Source organism: Hemiscyllium ocellatum, chromosome 24 (genome assembly GCF_020745735.1).
Source record: "Hemiscyllium ocellatum isolate sHemOce1 chromosome 24, sHemOce1.pat.X.cur, whole genome shotgun sequence".
Classification (NCBI taxonomy): Eukaryota; Metazoa; Chordata; class Chondrichthyes; order Orectolobiformes; family Hemiscylliidae; genus Hemiscyllium; species Hemiscyllium ocellatum.
In genome coordinates, this window is record NC_083424.1 from 21,401,906 (window position 1) to 21,418,953 (window position 17,048).

The following is a 17,048-nucleotide window of genomic DNA, read 5'->3' on the forward strand; positions in this document are numbered from 1 at the left end:
ACCAGGTAGCTGGCAAGAGTGGCAGTTGAAAGTGAGAAATGTTTGCAGAACAACGCTGAATCCTCTCTGCAGGACAGACTTTGATCAGGATCATTGTGTATTTAAAAACTTTAGATTGGGATAGCTGACACTGACTCGTAATTTGGGTGTCAGTGTAACATGTGAACTATTCCCAGGTATTTGATGAGTTAGGAGATGTTGGAAACCAGTTGGACAACAGGTAAAGTAGCAGGAGGAGAAAAAAAACAAATTCAGCACAAGCCAAATCCTCAATGCCCATGGACCTACAGTACACAAAGCAGTATTGAACCTGTTCAAGAGATCAGAAAGTGGAGCTGTGCCTTGGAGTGGGGTTCCCCAGCCCCCTGAGTGTCCTGGAGTCTCCAGGCCCAGTAATGATTAATGGGCACTGTTATAAGGAGCCCAGGAGAAAATTCTTAGTGGCTATCAAACACATATTTGCTGCACGTTTGTTTCTGAGTTAGAAAAATATTGGAAATGGGGAAGACAGGCTTTTTGTCATGTGATGGTGGTGGTGGGATTGAGATCATGTGATGAAACATCGAGGAGTGCCCCCAGTCAGAATTGGCAACCCAGTACAGTACTGGAGTGGAACTGGGAGTCAAATAGGAATTCTAAAGTGGGAGTGACTAAGAGGACATCAACACCATTTGCGCACTATGGTGACTATAAACTTGAAGAACTTGAAAATGCTCATCAATGCTCCTCCTCTTTGTTGGGAGTGTTTTTTTGTGTGTGGTAATTGCATTTGTAATGAGGAAGAAATGGCTGCTGCATTCTCTTAAACAGTTAAGTCCCACTAGGCAAGTTGCTGATTTGAGGTATTGTGTGATCTGAGGCAGGGGAGAGCAGGGGAAAGAAAAGGACATTTTCTCTCCTCCATCCGCCACGATTGAGCCTGGGTTAGATCTTCCTATTCAGCCCCAAACCTGCCTGAGATGGGAAAGGAAAGTTTGGGAGGGCAAGGCCGCTTTCAGGAGCAGCCAAGTAGAAAGAATGGTTTCTATCGGCTGTAAGGACCCTGTCAGCTCTGAATATGACCAGTGTATTGTAATTAAAAAGTCTCAACCCGTACAAAACAGCGCAAGTCCTGACTCTGATTGTTTTAAGTACACGGTGTGTTTCATTTTGTTGCCATTTCAGAGCAATAGCTCGGAAAATGATTGGATTGCTTATATTCTGAAAGGGGCAGCTAGAGAGAGAGAGACAGACAGACATCAGGACTTATGCTTGACTAGCCGTGGAGAACGGTCGTCTTCATCCAGGGCTCCTGCTGTGTTCAGTGGATGGAAGTTGGGCAGTCGTGCAGCAGTTGCTTGCAGTTTGTCAGCACGCTCCAGTAGGTGAAAGGGACAAGCCCGCAGGCCATGCCAGATATTCAAACTCTGTCCTGTCACTTAAATTCTCCCAGTCGCGCTTAACTACAGTGTACATCTGATTCTCAGGAGTGACCCACGACAGATTGCAATTTCAAATAACTTCTCAGCTCAGAGGGGAAAGAAACAAAAGCGAAAAAACAAATACCCCACACGCACACAATCAGAACAGGGGCTGAGAGAGAGAGAGAAAAAAACTGTCTCCCTGAAGTATAGCCATTATTTATCGTTTCTCTTGGAAGGGTTCCTAGTTGTGTTTTAAATCCTTGGGAGTTTGTAGCGTTTAATGTCCTTCATGATGCTGTATGAAGCCAGTGGAGGCCTATCTTAAAATGAGAGGTAAATCCATCTTTGTTTGTTTTTGGGGAATGAAAAGATTGGAGAATGCAAGGGTTGAAGTTTAGTTGCATTCTGGAGACTGGCCAACAAAGGGACCAAATCTTACATGCTCAATTTCACCGATTGTAACCACCTGATAAGCGAAGATTCTAATGAAATGAATTGAAATATAAAATTGAATAATGTATTGTTGCTGGGCTCTTGCTCAATTTAATTATTTTTATGTAGGGCGTGGATGGGAATTAGATTTCACACTTGACTGTTTTTGTAGCACAGGAAAATGCGCAGCATCCAGTATTTAAAAAGCCCATTTATTTCTTCCCTTTGTTACATGTCACTCCCCCTCCCCCTTGCTTCTCCTAGTTTGCCAAAGGACATCTGAATAGTTTTGCAGTCTGACCTGGTGCAGCCTGGAATTTTCATTGCATATGTGAAAATGATCTTTCCCCGTTTGTTCTCTTTGTCTGCTTCCCCCTTCCCACCCCCCGGCAACCCCAAACCAGACAACACAAACCCAGACAATAAGAAGTATAATTCTCCCTGTGCTGCTCTTCTGCAGGCAATAGCTCCCCTCCATTACTTCACCCAAGTGGCCAATCTTGAGTCAGGCTCAGTCAACAATTTATACAGCACTTCCACACAGTAAAGTGTCTGATGATGTTATGCCGAATGATTGTCCTCCAAAATTTAATACTTTTAGGGCAGGTAACCAAAGTCTGGGTCAATGACATTCTGAGAAAATGTGAGAAATAAGGTGAAGGAATTTAGGGTACAAATTCTAGGATTTAGGGTCAAGGCAGCTCCAAAGGTGGTGTGATTAATGAATGCAGAAGAAGCCAAAATTGCTGGAATGCAAAGATCTTGCAGAATTATAAGGCTTGGGGTGGAGGGGTTGTGTGTGGAATGTTGCAAACACTGGGAGACGGGAGGTATTGGTGGGAATTTTAAACAAGTTTGAGAATTTTAACATTTTAGAGAACGCAAGTGCCTGCAGTCTATTCAGCTATGGACTGAAGATCGGAGAACTGCTGGATTTAGACTTTTTATGCGCTAAGTTGATTGAAAATAATCATTGTTGCTGGTATTTTACATGATAACTTAAACATTTCTGTGAATTGACTTTTAAAATCCTAGTTCATGATTGATAATTCCTTTGTAACAACTGCCTGAATTTAAGTGATCTTCTCCAGCCGGATATCTCGGCACTCACCCTCTGCACTAATATCATCCTACTTTGTGTTTCTTAGTTCCTTCTTGCACACTGGTCAGTGCTAATTCAGTAATATCCTTCCTGTCCAGTTTTGCTTTATGTTTTGCTTTTATATAACTTCCATAACTTAATTTGATTTGAAATAAACCCAACTCCTTGGAATATAACACACAATTTTATGATTGTTACTTTACACAGAAGTAATAACCGTGTGGCTCTAAGATGAGACATATCTTGTGTTTTCAGAAATTTTACACAAACAAAAATATTCTTAGTCCGTCCCTGACGATGGTCTGCATAGATTGTGATGGCGCTGAATGGCATTACAAAAGATACATGTGTGGATTACAATTTATGTGCATATATCCAGATATAGATGTGGTCAGTGTGATCTGTACTTGTTCATGCTGCAATGTATAACGTTGCATGGCCATAGCTATATAGAATGATCAAATAAGATGGTTGTAGATTGTTGAGATTAAGATTTATAAATATACACCCAGGCAGCATGGTTGGAGTTAGAGTGTAACTTTCTTTTTCGAATTTTGAACTAGTTTAGAAGCAGTTTGAACTGTTCTTGTTTGTCGCTTTCTCAGGAATGCCCCTGTTATTGACAGGAATCCATGTTCACTGTCGTGATCCTGCTTTGTGAGTGCATTCGCCTGTCCAGTAATTCAGCACATATACTGCTGGCCTTGTTTTTGCCTGCAGATTTCAAAGTGCAGAATCTGGTGGGTTATTAAAAATGAGGCTGCTGATTTTTCTGACCTGAAGTAGTTTTTCAATCAATGTTAGTAAGGCAAGAGAAAGGTTAGTATGTGTGCAGGTAGGGTTTGAAGGTTGAGGGTATTGAAGGTGAAGTTATTCAGAACTTGGACTCTCAGGGTGAGAGTGCCAAGGATTGCTTGCCTCCATGTGCTGGAGTGATGGTAACGCGTGCCTTTGTTTGGCAGTGGTGTGATGAGCAGTAAAGGAGGAGGAGTAAAGAATATTTATGGATGGTATCAAATTGGGTTGTTTACACATGGGCCCTAGAACACCTTTACACCTAAGGAGGTGAACGGTTGCATCATAGATGATAAAACATGGAGTGATGATTACCTAGTATGAGTCTATCCTTATAAAGCTGATATATTTGTTGATCCAATCCGTGACATGTGTTGAATAAGTTAGAATCATGGTTGGAAGAAGGTCATTTGGTCCATTGTGTTCCTGCTGTTGAGTTGAAATCACCTGGCACGCTGAGGTCCTGCAACTCACCCTTGAATACCTGGGATTAGGGTTTGTCAGCATATAATCTGATTTGCTTAGTGATCACCCAGTGGGAGATGTTTGTGGTGTGTGTGTCTGTGGGTGGTTATTGGGGGAGGTCAGGACAAGGTTTGATTGTGGTGCCTCCTGGTGGGAATAGCTTGCTGGCAGTCACTATTCAGAGCGACGCATAATGAACAGGGGCCTTGATGAAGAGGTTCTGCATGGAACATGCTGATGGGGCATCACCTCAGAAGATTCAGGAAATTTCAGGGAGAGAGATTGTTATATTTGTGTTGTCATTGATGAAGGCTGTGTTGGCTCACCATTTAATTGCCAGTGATCTCGTGACGGAATGCGCTGGGGTGGGTGCTGGGGCGGATGGAGGAGTGTAGCTCTGATGACCCGTCTGACTGCCCTCTTTATTTTTTTTAGATGCCGTTCTCCACGAGGACAGCTGACACAATGTTGCGATAAAGCAAACGTGTTACTTGTAGTCTGTAGCTGGGCAGTTGGCGTGCGCATGGGCTGAAAAAAAACGTAAAGCTGTTCGAGGTGTTCAGCGTGACATCGGCGCGCAAGCGCGTGAAAAAGAGCACGGTGCGTATTTCCAACTAGGATGTGTTGTGCTGAATATCAGTAGAGTTGAATGTTGAGTAGTCATTTCATTGTGCAGTGAATGATCTAAAGCATCAGTTTGATCAAGCAATTGAATTACTACTATACATTGGAACTTGAGAGATATATGCACTTTGGTTTGTTTTGGGTAACAGGACACTTTTGGCTTGGTCCTAGTAAACCATTGACATTAGCCTACAATAACGTACTGTCTTCTGAGGGAGGGGATGAGTTTTTGTTAGGGGTCACAATCCCTGGTCTAGATCTTGCTCTCTCAGGATGCTCCAAATGCTTCATGATATTAGTCTATCGTTTCCTCATGTGATCCATATCATAGCAATGGAGACCAGTAACAAATGGGAGCTGATCCCTCCTTGCCATGCTACCCTCCCCTTACTCAGAATAGTCTAAAACCACTACATCCATCCCATTAATAACTCTGTATTAGAGGGCCTTTTCACTTTGGTGTGGAAGCTGGAGTAACCCTGTATGGAGTAACCCTGCCTCCTCCTCCTCCTCCTCCTAACATTCACTTACTTTGTTTGCTGAAAAGCAAGACTGGGAATAACACTGAAGTCCCATTTTGCAGTTGAGTAGGTTGTCAATAGAAGGTTGAAGACCCATGGAGTAGCGAGCCAATCAAGGTCCAGGATTGTCAAGTCTGATGGAACATTTTCCCGAAGGATTCAGCACATGCCTCTGTGGCCTGATGTCCATGTGTGCAGCATATTGTCTTCCTACATCAACTGAAAAGCAAAGAACTCCTTGTTAACTGATTGGACAGTTCTTGACTGTCAGTCCAACAGTCTTTTTTTTGCTATCTCTGTTATTCTGCACGCCCTTATAATCTTCTATCTGGTTGCTTGTGTCTGGGAGATCAATGTTGAATTCCTGGAGACTCCAAGATAACCAGAGGGTTAGCAACCTCCATGAGTGGACAGTGGTTCTCATGGTGTATAAGGTGCCACACTGCCCAAATGATTGCTATGTTGTACTGTATGTTGTTATTTTGATAAATTTCTACATTTATTGAATCTAAAAATACGCTGTCTTTCAAAAATAGAAATGAGAAAAAGGAGAGATTCCCATCTTTAATGTGCTCCTCTGGGGTGATTCAGCAACCCTAATCTCACAGGAAGCATTGGGTCAGTGATAAGAGTTATAATGGTGTAGTTCTGTTTCTCCAAACCACACTTCTGAGCTCAATTTATTGTTTGGTGCTGGGAATGTGGGAGTGCAGAATCATTCCTTGTAAACTGCCCCTTCAGAGTTGTGAGTTCTTTAGTTTGTCAGGCACTTTTATAATCCCAAGATTTTCTGATACTTGACATTCTACTCTGACGAAACAAATCAGACTCAAAAATACATGGGAGATGGGAACTGCTGTTACCAGTAATTGCATACCTCCAGTTGGATTTGAACAATTGGGAGAGCTGTTGGGTCTGAGCTGAATGCTGTTATTGTCTGAGTAGCTCACAATTTCATTTATTTATGGTACTAAATATAAAGCTGAAACATCATTTCATATTTTCTCTGCCTTGTTTTGTACCTCCTGGACACTAGTTATTTGGACAGGTTGCCATTTTTATAAACTATGAAATTTCCCTCACCATCTGAGAACTATGCACACAGTGGTGCTGGTGCTAAGGAATGAGATGAAATTCTATGACAAAAGAATTTCACTTTTTCAGCTGTTTTGAGTGATGCAAAGATGAATTGCAAAGATAGTTGATGACAGGAGGTGACATTTCTTTTGTTTTTATGGCTTTAAATAGAGTAGGAAGTAATTGTCACCAATTTTGTCTCTGTATTTCCAATTTAAAACAATCTTTGCCAAGGCTCTTTGTAAAATTGGGCTACTGTCACAATGAGCACTGTTAGTGGTGTCCAGAATGAAGACGTCACTGAGCATTACCATTGAACCTGGAGAACTGACCTTACGTTATTCCAAATAAGCACTGAATGGAACTGAGTACACTTCATCGGCAATGGGAGGCTTTGGCTACTTTATTCAAGAGCTGTTTTTCATTGTGTGATTGCATGGGTATCGATGAACTATTTAAACCCGAGGCATCATAACCAAACCCAATCTTGCCAATGCTCACAGGCACACATGGCCGGGGTGGGTACTCTGGCAAACAATGCCCTTTCGTTGCTCAGGACCAAATTAACTGCAGAATGTCCATTACTGCAGTAACTGGCATTCACTTCTGAGATCAGAATTCTGCAGTTGGTGTGAGGAGTTGGCTGAGTGGAATCCATTCTTTGTCATCTTCACAAGAAGAATAGCTGACTAAAGTTTCAAAAAAGAAAGGAATAGTTTAAGTAACTGTGGATTGTGAGGTCTGCAGGTATTAAGATGATATATTATTGACTCTCCAACCTAAATATGACAGAATCAGCATTTTGTATCTGGATGGTGTGTTCGGGTCAAGCTTGGAGTGCTTCACTGAATTGGATTAACCTGAGGTGAAATGCATTTTGGGCAATTTGATGGTCTCATTCTTTTTGATGACGGTTGGGATTTGGGTTTGCGCTCACCTATTCCATTTTACTTCCCATGAAGCATTTCACGCATATGCAGCTTTCTGTTGTGAGTGTTGACCAATTGTAATGTGTAGTAAGAAATGGACAATGGAGCAAAAAGTAATTAGATGCGTCCTGTTACAAAGGTGAGCCTATGTTGCATTAACAGGGGAGACCCTTTGATACTATCACTTAAGAGCTTTTTGCCAAAATTAATTCCTGTTTTAAAACAAATGGACATCTTGCTAACTTGTTTCTTCATGTCACAATGATTAATTATAAGTGAAAGAAAACAACAGGTATTGATATGACTTTTTTTTTAATTGAAGAGCATTCTAAACTATTTCCCTGGCTCCCTATCAACTGGAAGTGACACCCCTCTGTAAGGGGAGAGTTCTGCAATGTTCAAGGGTTCCAGAATTTCAAAAGAATGGACCCTACTGTGTAGAGATGAGAATACCATTTTTGTGGAAACCACTTTCAGAGTGATAACAGCAGAATGATGATGCAGTTATTTAAATAAAAATTTTACATGTTCAATGCTGAAGGAGTAAATAAAAGGCTCATCACAAAAAGGAACAGTTTCAAACTTAGATGAATCTGATTTCCTTGGTTGCCAATGGATTTACTTTATTCTTCATTCCTTTAAAGTAAATCAATTTCTCCTTCTAAATTGTTCACGACTTGACAGGTGACGATGAGTCTTTCCTGAAAAGATAACCCTGTAATTTCTGGATTGGAAGGTAGTTGCACCATTGATGATCTTGATTCTGCTGTCCAACTCTTGCCAAAATTGATCAGCACAGTTCACGTGAAAAGGTGAGGTTGTCCACAGCAGGTTATACAGAGGAGAATTACAGGGGTTGCTGTTGGCTTGAGGAAAACTTTAAGCTCAATGAGAAAAGTCAGCTTGTTTATGAAAGACAAAAGAGAAAACGAAAATGGTCCTTAATCCAGAAAACTAAAACTTATTCTGTTTATTAACCCTTTCCAGCCCACGAGCTTTCCCAGAACAAGGCTTCATCAGTCCAGACTGGCAGCCATTTGCAGTGTCTGTCGGTTCACTGCACAGACGACCTTACTGACTCTAAAGGCCGGAGCCCCATGCAAACTTGGAGATCTTTGCATTCGGACATCTCTAATCGATTTGGGACATTCGTGGCTGCTTTGACCTGAACAGAGATGAATTTTCTTTTGTGTTTTTTTTTGTTGTTTTCTCCTCTCGGCTGCTGCAGTGCGACAGACAGACAGAACATCAAAACAAGTAAAAGTTGTAGTCAAGAAAGCATCCGGGCCTCTTGCTGGCACTTTGCCTCAGTACCTTCGACACTGGTGGCCTGGAAAGGGTTAATTCCAAGCCTGCGCTTCCGGGTGTTTGCCACAGTGGCTTGCCCACTACCAGACCTGTTGGATTACCTAAAAAAAAATTACAGTGACCGGTTCTAAACTTTGTTGAACAGATCATTTGTTATTGGGATTGTACGACGCTCTCTTTACTGGATTCCTTGCACTTATATCTGATTTCTTCCCCGGCCCTCCCTCAGGCTCTGGGGACCAGCTTTCCAGGCAACAGCCCCACTGTCAAAAAGCACCATACTGTTGGAAATACTTTTGTTTTCAGACTTTGTTCACCAGGAATCCAAAGGTCGCCATGTGTAAACCTCAATCCAAACTGGCACAAATTGGGTTCTCACTTCGACTGATATCAGGCAAGGAACAGCAGAGAAGCAGGCTTAGGGGTGGGGATTGCGGCTCAAGTTTGGATATTTTTCTTTGTCGCTGCAGTAATTTGTTGATAGCCTCAGCCACTAATGGCTCCATGTCGTGAGATGCGGACGTAAACATGGAGAAGTGGAAACTTGAGTTCCGAAGCTCGATTCACATCTCATCATTTCTGGACTCAAGAAGAATGGACAAATTGCTTGATACAATTTATTCCACAGTCATTATCCAGCCCATAGTGGACCGTGATCAATCTGTGTTCATTATGTTTGAATTTCTGGGACAAATATGTATTAAAAAAACACACACGCTCAAAACTTCACTAGTTTCCCATAACCATTGCATCACTGTTGTTTATAAAGCACATTTCTTTCACTTGGACAATGTTTAAAGTGTGTGATGCGGCAGCAAGGCCTATAATGAGAACATCAAAACAATGTTTACAAGGTACAGCAGGAATGAACAATAAGGGTAGAATTCACCCCAAGGTGCAGTCAGTTGTCCACATCGTGTGCAATTACATTTGCACTTAATCCCTCCACTGAGAAACATCACATCATATGGAAGGATCTGGAGCAAAAGCAGGTCTATAAACCACAGATCAGACATGATCTTATTAAGTGATGGATAGTGCTAAATAGAATAGTCGTGTTCATTTGTTCCAACAGATATATAGACTAAGAGGGTCATTAATAGTAATTGCAGTATTGGGAGTAGAGAAAGAGCTATAACCCATGCCAAAAAGTAATTAAGGGAAAAGATCCCACTTATCCATCTCCTCAGCTATTTCCTCTCAGTTAGCGAGTGGTCTTTTTTTGTCGTGGTTCCATCATTAGGTTTTTTTTTTGTTCGCTGACCTCATTGGATACCTTCTCCACACCCAGCAATCTACTACTCAAAAGAATATTGAGTGCTGGGTGAAAATACCTGAGGATAGCAGTGCCTGTTATCACCCTAATCCTCTTGCATTTGTTGTGCAAGTGAAAACATTGGGGGCAAAAAAAAGTGGAGAAATCCAAATCCAGGAAGACTTCTAGGGTGCCCATCTGAGAGGGAGATGGTCAACATCTTTCCCTCTATCACTCAAGTTCTTCTTCAAGCTTTTTGAATTGGAATCATCTGACTATTCCTTCACTGTCCCTGAGTCAAATTCCTGGAACTGCCTGACAGCACTATGGATATCCCTACACCCCAAACATTGCAGTCGTTCAAGAAGGCAGCTCACCACCACCTTTTTCAAGGCAATTAGGCAAGGGCGATAAATGCTAGCCAGTGACACCCATGTGGCATTGAATGAAATCTTTAAACTTCTCATACATGAATAGGAGGACTCTAATATGAATACACAAAAGCCCTAGTTATATGATTGAACATTGCAGCAACATTGGGCAGGATACCATTATGTAACAATGTGCATGTGGTTGTGTGCACAGGGCTCTGACTGAGATGCAAGTCTGAGAATGTTTTGGAGTTTATGGGAACTACCATTTTTTTTGTAAATGAAGGTCCGAAGCCAGGGGCTTGATTCTGTTCATGATTTGTCCGTCTCGGGCTGGTTGCATCATTGTGAAGGGGAACTAACCATTGCTGAGTCAAATGCCTGTCAGTCATAATTTTCCATAGTGATTCTGTCTCCAGTTAGATAAGAGTGTATTTTCAGTCAGAACCAGGAGCAAGGAATTATCTTAGTGTTGAAAGTACAATAGGAACTGATTCAGTGAGTGTACTGATCCACACAGATCAGACAGCTCCTAGGCTTGGTCAGTTTTGTTCTGCATTAGTTGGGCTTAGCTAGGGGTCGCAGTGGGGATCTTAAGTGGGTCTTTGTGCTCTTGAAGGTGAGAGCAGGGAAAGTCAGGCAGAGTTCCTGTTCCTGATAATGCACCAATTCCCCACACCAGGAATATGTATGTGCATTGAGGTACATACAAGTATGCTATTGTTGGATGAGGGGACAAGGTCAAACTTGGCTGTGATGTTCCCTTTTTTGATTAAGTGCATGTGCGAGGAATGGTCACAAGATCAAAGGTTCTCAAAGGTTGTTAGATGGAACAGAGAAAGCTGGTAAAATACTAAGCTGTCTGATCCTCATAGCACACTTCACTTGTTGTACATTGTGTCTCACAATGGAAACATGGGCTGGGAACAGGAGGGATGCTGGTATGGGGGTGAGCAATTGTGTTTTGAAGCGACCATGCTCCAGTAAAACATTGTCCCAATTATGCCCAGTAAATGTAAGGTTCTATTTTGTATTCCCAGGGTTATGGACCAGCAATCCTTTCCATTGCTAAACTGCAATCAACATGCAGAAGAATAGTACCCAGATAGTACTTTAATCCATTAGATAATTTGAGAGTTGCACTGTGGATTATTTTTCTTGCAGCCAGCACTAAACCCATTCCATTTCACTCCATGGAAATAGATGATGAGTTGATTGAAGTGTGAGCAGAGCAATTTTCATTTGCCATTTATACCTGCTGATGCCCCCTTCAGAACTTCAACCATTATTGTCATGATAGTTTATCCACACAAGGTTTGGAAAAGAGAAGTTTTTGGCAGTTCAGATTCAATGAACTGAAGGGCCTCTTAAGTACTGTGCTATGAAAACGGTTTGGTACCCCTGAACACATTAATAGACTGACTGGTTGGTTTGTATGGGCTGAACAATGTGAATTATGCAAGAGATTACACAAAACATAACTGGTGCTCAGATTACATAACACACGTTGACTTCAGCAAGCACGTTGCTCAATTTCTGTGAAGCATCCTCACCCATCCCCTCAGTTTTCTATCTGACCTCTAGTTTTTTTTTGCAGCTTATACTTTTAGTTCACACTCCACCAGTTTGAATCATACAATTAAAGTTCAATCTTTGACACTTCCTTGAAGCAATATTGCCATCCTTGAAGGAGGTGGCAAATAGGGGGTGGGGGCAGTGGTTAAGTAGAATGATGTAAGTAAATCAATTCAACTTTTAAAAATAACAAAAAATAAAGACTAAAAAATCCCAAGCCATTTGTTGCCTTTATTTCCATCTTGTATTTTGAACTGGGTGAAGCCACACATACTTAAAACTATACTGAAAACAAGAAATGCTGGAAATCACAGAGGGCCAGGTAGCATCCATGGAGAGAGAGTAAGCTAATGTTTTGAGTCCAGCTGACTCTTGAGTACAGATTCTGGCATCCGCAGTAATTTGCTCCTACATTTAAACTCATGTTTTCTCAAGTAGTTTCCACGCTTGGTTTTAAATGAGTGAAGCTATCATTCCTGAAACATCGAACAAACTTAATGTTTCTAAGAGCGAGTTAGAGAGAAGGTGTTCAGTTTAAACAGCAAGGAGCACAGTTCCGGCTTTATGCAATGCTTCAGTCTTGCTGTTCTCAGGAAAATCCAATGATCCTCAACCCTGTTTTGAAGTATATTTCAATGAGCCTTTACATTGAAGGCGACTTTACAGAAAGAACCTCACCTGCTTTAAATCACTGACCTTAGGGAATACTGACCACACAAGCAATAAATAAACCATGCATGCAGTGTTTCCTTTATAGTGCTATATGGACAAAATAGCTGTTGCAACAATCTGCACTCAGTGCTACTAGGAAAAAAGTCAGCTAACTATGGAGTGTCTAAACAGAATCTAAAACATTCTAAATAGCTGCTTAAAATCAATGAGAAGACTTGAATCTGGGGAGAATTCTTTGTCTGCTATGCCATTAGTGATACAGTTTACCCAGTGGAAGCATTGCTAATTACCATTTTCAACCAAATAAAAAATATTTTTCTATAGAAAGTTATTCCAATTTCAGTAGGAACGTGGAAACAGAGGAATCCCCTCCCACCTAAATTGTGTTTAACAAAATTGCCAAAAGGTAGGAGCAAGTTTCAGCAATCCCTTCTGGTTGTTCCGTGGAGCTCATTGTTCACTCTGCTTCCAAGTAGCCAACACAGGTAGTTACACACTGGTAAACAGTCGTATTCTTATAAGTTAACACTAGACAAAATGAAATATATAATTATTAAATTGATGCTAGTGCTCATCTCAAATATTTGGATTATGTTTGCCCAACCAAAATCCCTTTTTTTCCCAACTTTGGGCGCTTAATCTTTGAGAATGAAATGTTACAGCCCCTGTGTTGCTGACGGCTTGTGGGATCTGTTTACTGTGAAGGAGCTTTAGTCCACAGTGGATTCTATTTCCAATGCCTGTCTTCCTTTCTTTTGTGGTTTTGGTGCATATAACGGCAACAAGCCAGTATAGCTTATCACAAAGTAAATGGTGATTTATGCCAAGTGTTATGTGTTGCCTGACATACAATCTGCTTGAAGCACATGTTTCCTCACAGTGCTACTTACTCTGTTGAATAAAGTTGATCCCACACTTAACACCTTTTGGTGTAGTCCGATTCTTATAGACTAACATGATAATAACTGTTAAATTCCAAACCATGTAACCCATTCCACACAATTTCCCCGCCTGTAGCATTGTTTGAACTGTAAACTGTATTGTATAATGTCAAGCTCAGAATCTGCCTAGAAGTCAGTGTGCAGAGGTAAAGTTGTCCAACAAGTTTAATGGTATCTGGATATTTCACTACCTTTAGAAACATTGTACTGGTACATTGAAGTGTCTTGTAACATGCTGTTGTTCCCACGGTAGAGTGTTGCATAATCTGTCATAGACCTACATCCCCATCTGTCATCCACTGGCAGACGTTTATTAATTAGTTTGCTTTATGAAAGTAAAATTTTGGATTTTCTTTGGTATTTTAAACAATACTTCTTTTCATCTCAAATCCAAATCCCTCTATCCTCGCACCCATTTTTATTTCAGCTATCTGCTTCAACTGCACCTGTACCTTCCATTCTCTTACTCTTACAAATAATTGGCTCCAGCTCCCACTAATCAGCCATCATTGATTCACTGCTATATAAAGTTGCCTTGGCAATCCACCCCATTTGTATTTCAAGAAAATCTTTCACTCTCTCCCTTGCTCTGTGTGGCGTTCTCTCTCTCTGTAAGCTGTTTTTAGAAGTCCATACTCTGAAGGAAATTCATGTTGCTGTATTTTATGTTCCAGGCCCTCTTTAACCATTAATTCTAAACTTACTTTAGAAACGTCACAATTATTACTTTGGTTTACATGTTAAGCACTCAAGGTTCTTTAGATTTGTTTCCATTCAAGCTTAGCACCATGATTATCCTGAGCTGCTTCATAATGGACTCTCAATGGCTGCTGTTCTGTCCTGGGACTCAAATAGTGAATTAAGAGGTGAAAAAATGGTTTCTTATTTGTTGCAAAATTCTTGCCTCCATCGGTTTAAAGCCCTTCATACTCTCTAACCTGTCTCATGTGTTACCAGTTTATACCAGCCAGTCCTGAAACCAGAATCACTGTTCTATCTAAGATTAAATTATTGTATGAGAATTGGGGTTTGATTCGTTTGCTATTTTATGATTGTGGTCAATTTAGGTTGTTCTTGAGAGTAGGGGTAAAAAAAATATGTATTAGACAGACATAGAAACAGGTCAGCCTGTACATTGAAAGGTTACAGTGGCCCTCGCTATTTCATGGTGCCGACTGGTTAACAAACAGTTCCTTTAAGATACTGGGGTGAGGTGGGTTGCAGCATCACTAATTCTGCTCTGGCTGCAGGTGAAGACAGTTGCACATGCAACAATATGAACTGATAGGTCCTTTCTGTGCGGTTTGACAAAAAACTGTTTTTGCCATTTTGAAATTTGAAGTTTCTCTTTGGCTCTGGATCATGCAAAGCTGGTTTGGTCTTTGTTGACTGACTGGAGCAGTTCCCACAGTTTTCATTTTGCGTGTTTTGTTTCATTCAGTGCAACAAGATTTATTTTTGGAAACAAATTTTTAAAAATACAATCTGGACACTGTACTGTAGGTGCATTTGCCTGTACTCATGCCTAATGTATACATATGTTTTAATGAGACTCAAGAAGATGAATAAACTATAATGCAAGTTATAACTCAACTCTGATCTGAGTCCACTCTTATTTACCTTCAACATCATTCCTGAGCTTGAGATTCCTGGCATTAGATCATAGTGACTATACTTTGTCACTCATTGCTAGGTGTTGACTTACTGTTCAAAACAAATAAACAAAAAACAGACAGGTCCTCTTGCTTGGTGCTGAAATTTGCTGTCTAGTGCCTAAGGATCAGGAGGGTTACAATATAGTTAAGATACAGACTGCTAATCGAACTGTGTGTGCAGGCACTGACTGAGGTTAGGATCATGCTGAGCTATGATATGTGGCTCTGTGGGTCTGCCTAAAGTATTTTGTTTCTGTCCATATCAGAACCAGAGCCACAGGCTCCACTTTCATCTGCTATCAATTGTTTTGCCTTGCTGGAAGAGGCCTCAGGAGGGAGGTAACCTGTTGGGCCTTATTTGACCAAGAGGGAACAATCCATCAAACCTACTACCCACCCAATGTAACTCCAGTAAATTCAGGAATCACAGTTAAAACAGTGACCCTTGCATTTATATAGTCCCTGAGTGTGATGGAACATCTTAAGCATTTTGGACAGAGAAATGGACATTGTCTTATGTCAACAATGTTAGTAAAGGAGTTTTTGTTGTGAGACTCTCCTAACAGGATCATTTGGAGCTTATTTCAAACCTTTGCTGCTGTGACAATGATTCGGCTTCATTAAGGTTGATGGCAATTTGCCTTTTTCTTTGGCTCAAACCCACTGTCAACCTATACAACCTGAAAGGTCACCAATAAACTAGTCTTCTTTTGTGTAATAAGCCAATGTTCAGGAGAGAGGAGACTGTCTTGTAGGACAGTGGGGAGAAACTGAAAAACTTGACCTGGAGAGTGATTAGATTCAGTAAACGGAAGGCTTAAGATACAGAAACATCAAAGCTGAAATTTTTAACTAACACCCTGCCATTATACAAAGATACAACAAACATTTACGAATGCCTCATCTATATAGTTGTTGAGGTGTGTGTCAGAAGTAGTCCCTTTTACAGTTGTCAACTGTAATTGTGCTTCACAGCTGGATGGATAATTGCAACTGGTTCCTGGCTCTCAGCTGCAGCTTCACACAGCTGTCTGTGCATGGCACCAGCTACACTCCTGCAACTATGTTGTCCAAAGGACAACCAGGAAAGAGGAGCCTGTGAGCTGGAACCATGCAGGAGGGAGCGCAGGAGGGAGACTATCCATTTCCAATCACTACTTCTTAAATGTACAAAAAAAAGCTGCCTTGATAGATGTACCAGAGGAAATGGTATTCCCTTACTGATACTAGGACCATTGTAGCACAACTGTTGTGCAATGTAAAGTTTATTAGCTTGGGTGCAGAGGTGCTGTAGAGCATCAAATGCAGTCAGCACAGCTCCAAGACATCTTGTTAAGCCATTGGGAGCAGATGGGCAAGACTGAAAAGGTTGGTCTGTCCGAGTGCAAACCAGGTAAAAACAATGACTGCAGATGCTGGGAAACAGATTCTGGGTTAGTGGTGCTGGAAGAGCACAGCAGTTCAGGCAGCATCCGAGGAGCAGTAAAATCGACGTTTCGGCCAAAAGTCCTTCATCAGGAATAAAGGCAGAAAGCCTGAAGGGTGGAGAGATAAGCTAGAGGAGGGTGGGGGTGGGGAGAAAGTAGCATAGAGTACAATAGTTGAGTGGGGGAGGGAATGAAGGTGTTAGGTCAAGGAGGAGGGTGGAGTGGATAGGTGGAAAAAAGATAGGCAGGTAGGACAAGTCATGGGGACAGTGCTGAGCTGGAAGTTTGGAATTAGGGTGAGGTGGGGGAAGAGGAAATGAGGAAACTGTTAAAGTCCACATTGATGCCCTGGGGTTGAAGTGTTCCGAGGCGGAAGATGAGGCGTTCTTCCTCCAGGCGTCTGGTGGTGAGGGAGTGGTGGTGAAGGAGGCCCAGGACCTCAATGTCCTCGGCAGAGTGGGAGGAGGAGTTGAAAAGTTGGGCCACAGAGTGGTGT

General features: G+C 41.5%; 1 protein-coding gene across 7 annotated transcripts in view; it reads left to right on the top strand.

Moving 5' to 3' along the window:
- The window catches only part of LOC132827096 (transcriptional activator MN1-like), a 133,195-nt gene that overhangs the window by 17,233 nt on the left and 98,914 nt on the right, over positions 1 to 17,048 (top strand). The window contains exons 2-3 of one of the 7 annotated variants that reach the window (XM_060843575.1): positions 4,633 to 4,797; positions 8,336 to 8,419. The exons of 4 other annotated variants lie outside the window; for them this stretch is intronic. In XM_060843575.1, the coding sequence (XP_060699558.1) occupies positions 4,633 to 4,658 (26 nt within the window). In that variant the 3' untranslated portion in view covers positions 4,659 to 4,797; positions 8,336 to 8,419. Of the gene's footprint in view, positions 1 to 4,632; positions 4,798 to 8,335; positions 15,064 to 17,048 lie in introns of those variants that run through there. 2 more of the 7 variants (XM_060843576.1, XM_060843572.1) reach the window with 2 other exon arrangements.